Source organism: Cebus imitator, unplaced genomic scaffold (assembly GCF_001604975.1).
Source record: "Cebus imitator isolate Cc_AM_T3 unplaced genomic scaffold, Cebus_imitator-1.0 Scaffold214, whole genome shotgun sequence".
NCBI classification, from domain to species: domain Eukaryota; kingdom Metazoa; phylum Chordata; class Mammalia; order Primates; family Cebidae; genus Cebus; species Cebus imitator.
Genome location: NW_016107529.1, coordinates 3319027 through 3324213, shown reverse-complemented (window position 1 = coordinate 3324213; position 5187 = coordinate 3319027). Strand labels below are relative to the sequence as shown.

At 38.9% G+C, this 5187-nt stretch overlaps 1 protein-coding gene across 1 annotated transcript in view; it reads left to right on the top strand.

Annotated features, from left to right (window-relative positions):
• Nucleotides 1-5187, top strand: part of TUT4 (terminal uridylyl transferase 4) — a 136337-nt gene that overhangs the window by 25226 nt on the left and 105924 nt on the right. Inside the window, exon 3 of the mRNA XM_017548794.2 lies at nt 3288-4098. Within this exon, the coding sequence (XP_017404283.2) occupies nt 3381-4098 (718 nt within the window). The 5' untranslated portion in view covers nt 3288-3380. The remainder of the gene's footprint in view (nt 1-3287; nt 4099-5187) is intronic.

Genomic DNA, 5187 nt, shown 5'->3' with positions numbered 1-5187 from the left:
TTTTTTTTTTTTTTGATTGAAAAAGTTTTTTACTTTGCTATACTCCAACTGACACCATATCTAGTATGGTTTTGACTTTTATTTTTATTATGATTGTTGGAAACTGGTTTATAACATCGGGAAAAAATCTACACTGAGACAGTAGATTACTCAGCAAGGCAGGGTTACTTCCTGCAAGAAGGGTGCAACTCCCCGGCAGTCTTGCCACGAGAGCACACCTGAACAAGGGAGACAGGGACATTTAGAACTTTCATGACCTGACGCAGTTGCCCTAATGCTATGTCCAGTTTCCATTGGCTGGAACCGGATCTCACATTCTATGCTTGACCTGACTGGCTAAAAACTTGGAAATTTTCTAAAGAGGTAAAGGCAGAGGAGAACAAAGCAAAAGAGGAAGTAACTTGAGGAATGCTTAGAGAAGCAATAACATTTGAAAATAAGGAAGGGGAATAAGCTATGACCTAAGACTTGCCTGGGCTTGTCTAGGCATGTCAGGGCAAATATCTGGGTTAAAGTGTAAGAACTAAGAACATGGGATGCACTTATTTCATTATTATGACAACAGCTACTTTGAGATTATTAGCAAAAGCTTTAAAGTAAACTAACCTTTGAAGAAACTGTTGTTTATTCCTAATGAACTAGGAGGAAAGCTTTGAAGGGGAACCTTTTATTTATTCTTATTTCCTACAATAATAATTTAGAAAGAAGAACCTAATAAATTTTTAAAGTAAAAGACAATATTACTGTGGACAAGCAAGGCAGAGAATGGAGAGGACTGCACTACAAAGAAGAATTATTAGTTGAGTGTGGTGGCTTATCCCTGTAATCCCAGTGCTTTGGGAGACTGAGATGGGTGAATCACTTAAGGCTGGGAGTTTAAGATAAGCCTGGGCAACATAGTGAGACTCTGTCTCTACAACAACAAAAAAGCTAGGTATGGTGGTGTGTGCCTTTATTCTTAGCTGCTTGGGAGGCTGAGGCAGGAGGATCGTTTGAGTCCAGGAGTTCTAGCCTGCAGTGAGCTACTGGGACCAGTGCGGCCATAGAGACCCCCACCCAGGCAGCGCTGAAGGAATTGAGAAGCAGACACCCAGATAGAAAAGCAAAGTGGGTCTCTTGGGGGGTGGGTGGGGGGGGGCAACAAACAGCCTTCAGAGCTGAGAGTCTCAGGGGCTGACAGCATTCTGAGCTGAGGGCCCCAAGCAGACTCTGACCCACGCATTTGTTCTCTGAACAGTTGATTGTTGTTAACAAACACATGTTTGGTATTTTCTCATAAAATATACCAAGTAGGCAGCTGGTGCCCACTTACCACTGATCACAGACAAACTAAAAAGTATTCTCCACAGGGAACCACAGGGGCAGGGTCAGATATCCCGTGCTTAAAGAAGTGTTTTAACTGGTGTATGTTATTTATATATTGTCCTGCCACTTTAGAATGTCCCAAGTAGTTTTCTGCTTGGGGCGGGGGGCGGCGGCGGCAGGTTTCCCTTGCCATCCTTCTTCTTAGCAAACAATATATTTTATCATACACTCAGCATTTCTCAGCAATCATATAGATAGCATTTCTCAACAGTGAGCGATTATTAAAATTAAGAGTAAACTCTTTATTTTAGGTAAGTTTTTGTATTTATATGAAGTTATATGATTAGAGATGTTTACCTAAGTTTGTAATTTAGTAAATCAAGTAAAATCAAAGATGGTACATTTTAATTCCATGCAGTGTGCTTTTGCTGGCAGAAGGACTCTAATTTTATTCATATTATTAATCTTTGTTTAGAAATAGATCTGAATTTAAGGTGTATAGGGCAAAGTGAATTGTAAAAAAAAATCAGATTTTTTGGTCACTTTTTGTCATGACAACAAAAAATCACTTTTGTTGTTGTCGTTGTTGAGACAGGGTATCACTGTTGCCGAGGCTGGAATGCAAGGGTGTCATCTTGGCTCACTGCATACAACCTCTGCCTGGTGGTCTCAAGCGATCCTCCTACCTCAGCCTCCTAAGTAGCTGGGACTGCAGGCATGCTCTACAATGGCCAGCTAATTTTTGTTTTCTTTGTAGATGCAGGTTTCGCCATGTTGCCCAGGCTGGTCTTGAACTCCTGGACTCAAGTAATCTGCCCATCTCAGCCTCCCAAAGTGCTGGGATTAGAGACGTGAAACACCTTGCCTGGCCAAAATCAGTTATTTCTAATATAGAAATAATTTAATAAGATGCATTATTTTCATTTGTTTATAGTTTGTGCTGTGTGATAAATTTAATGTTTCTTAATGTAGTTGTTCCTATTATAGGACAAAATGGGTTCTAATTGACTTCAGTGTTCTATCACTTTTTTTTTTTGACATTATTATGTTTTGAGACGGACTTTCACTCTTGCTGTCTAGGCTGGAGTGTAATGGTGCGATCTCAGCTCACTGTAATAACCTTTGCTTCCTGGGTTCAAGCGATTATCCTGCCTCAGCCTCTCCAGTTGGTTGGATTACAGGTGTGTGCCACCGCACCTGGCTAATTTTTTGTATTTTTAGTAGAAACAGGGATTTACCATGTTAGCCAGGCTGGTCTTGAACTCCTGACCTCAAGTGATCTACCTGCCTCGACCTCCCAAATTGCTGGGATTACAGGCGTGAACCACTGCATCCAGTCTCAACATCATTGTTTTTTCGAGACAGAGTCTTTCTGTCACCCAGGCTGGAGTGCAGCGGTGCAATCTTGGCCTACTGCAACCTCCACCTCCTGGGTTCAACTGATTCTCCTGCCTCAGCCTCCCCAGTAGCTGGGATTACAGGTGCCTGTCACCGCGCCTGGCTAGTTTTTGTATTTTTAGTAGAGACGGGGTTTCACTGTGTTGGTCAGGCTAGTCTCAACTCAGCCTCAGGTGATCCACCTGCCTGACCTCCTAAGGTGTTGGGATTACAGGCGTAAGCCACCATGTCCAGCCAAGATTGGAATTCTTGTGTTTTTTAAAATTATGTTTCCTTTTATGTTAATTGTGATATATTCAATTGCAAGTTTTAATTTTCTATTGAAATTCTTAAAGGAACGTGAAACGACCTTCTAAAATTCTTTGGTTTGGTGCTGTATTACCATAATTACATTAGAATCCCGTTGATGAGCATTTCACTATTTACCTAGTGGGCTGTAACTCCTTCTCATATAGCTTTTTTTTTTTTTTTTAATTATTTCTTTAGTTTTTAGAACAAGTTTAAAATATTTTTTTAATGTCTAACCATAAAAAAATGGTTTTTCCACTTTAAATAACAGATTTTTCTTTCTTTTAACCTAATAGTGTGCTTGCCTAAACTGGATTTGAAGCGATTTAAACTGCCGGAGATCTGCCACTTTATAATATCACAATTGGAAAGAAGCAGATTTTCAAATAATGGAAGAGTCTAAGATCTTAAAAAGTGAAAATCATGAACCAAAGAAGAATGTTATTTGTGAAGAAAGCAAAGCAGTTCAAGTTATAGCTAATCAAATGTTGAAAGCTAGAAATGATAAATCCATAAAAGAAATTGGGAACAGCTCTCCAAATAGGAGTAGTAGTAAAAAAAATAAGCAAAATGATATGTGTATAGAAAAAACAGAAGTTAAATCATGTAAAGTAAATGCAGTCAACCTTCCCAGCCCTAAAGATTTGGGGGTAGTCCTTCGAGATCAAAGTCATTGCAAAGCAAAAAAATTTCCTAATTCACCAGTGAAAGCCGAAAAGGCACCCATTTCACAGGCAAAATTAGAAAAGGCAACCAGTTTACAGGCAAAAGCAGAAAAATCACTGAAGTCACCTAATTCAGTGAAAGCAGAAAAAGCAACCAGTTCTCAGTTGAAGTCAGAAAAGGCACTGAGTTCACCAGCAGAAGCAGAAAAGGGACCCAGTTTACTGTTGAAAGACATGAGACAGAAGACAGAATTACAACAGATTGGGAAAAAAATTCCAAGCTCCTTTACTTCTGTGGACAAAGTGAATATTGAAGCTGTAGAGGGAGAAAAATATGCTCTGCAAAACTCACCACAATCTCAGAAACAACAAACATGTACAGATAATACTGGTGATTCTGATGATAGTGCTTCAGGAATTGAAGATGTATCGGACGATTTGAGTAAGTACAAATTAGATTATTCCACAAGTCATTTTTTGGAGGAATTTTTTGTATATTAATGTTCCTTAGATTATCCCTGGTTTAACCATTTTAATTACAAAAAACCATGGTTGTACATAATTTTTAGCACTTTTTTTCCTCCATATGAAAACATTCAAATTAATGCTATTTGAATTAGTGGTTTCTTATTAGATTGATCCTTGGTGAAACTAAAAAAAACCTTTTCATTTATTATGGTAGGTACAAAGACTGAGCAAATAATAATTTAGTGTCTTTAGTTGATACACATGTGCTCATACACATACACAGTCTGTTTAACTCGTCTTGATGATGTATTGCTCATTCATTTACCAAATATATATGCATTGAATTCTTCTTCATATATATATATATATATATCAAGCATTTGTTTACAGTGGAAAACCAAAACAAAAAATACCACAGCCCTAAACCTCAAGGAAGCTTCCAGTCTGATGGGTGATACAGATAAACAATGATTTTCAGTGCCAAAAACATAATTAGAGTTCAGAGAGCATATGATTAAATAGTGAGATGTAGACTTTAGGCTCTGAGAAAATGGGTTATATAAATTGTGAGGTTGAGTATTACTGAGACTTAGTATGGCTGGAGCAGAAAGTTGAGGTTAAGAATGGCAAAAGATGCAGCTGAAAAGGAACACAGGTATATCAGGGCCTTCTAAGTCATGCCAGAAAGTTTGGACTTTATCATGAGTATTTTCAGAAGCTGCTGTAGAGGTTTTTTTGTTGTTTTTTTCTTGAGATGGGGTCTTGCTTTGTCACCCAGGCTGGAGTACAGTGGCACAATCTTGGCTCACTGCAACCACTGCCTCCTGGTTTTAAGCAATTCTCCTGCCTCAGCCTCCCGAGTAGCTGGGACTACAGGAGCCTGCCACTACGCCCAGCTAATTTTTGTAATTTTAGTAGAGAAGCAGTTTTACCATATTGGCCAGGCTAGTCTCAAACTCCTGACCTTGTGATCTGCCCACCTCGGCCTCCCAGAGTGCTGGGATTACAGGCGTGAAAGAATTTTGAGTAAAGTAATGCTATGATCAGATTTTTTTTTTTTTTT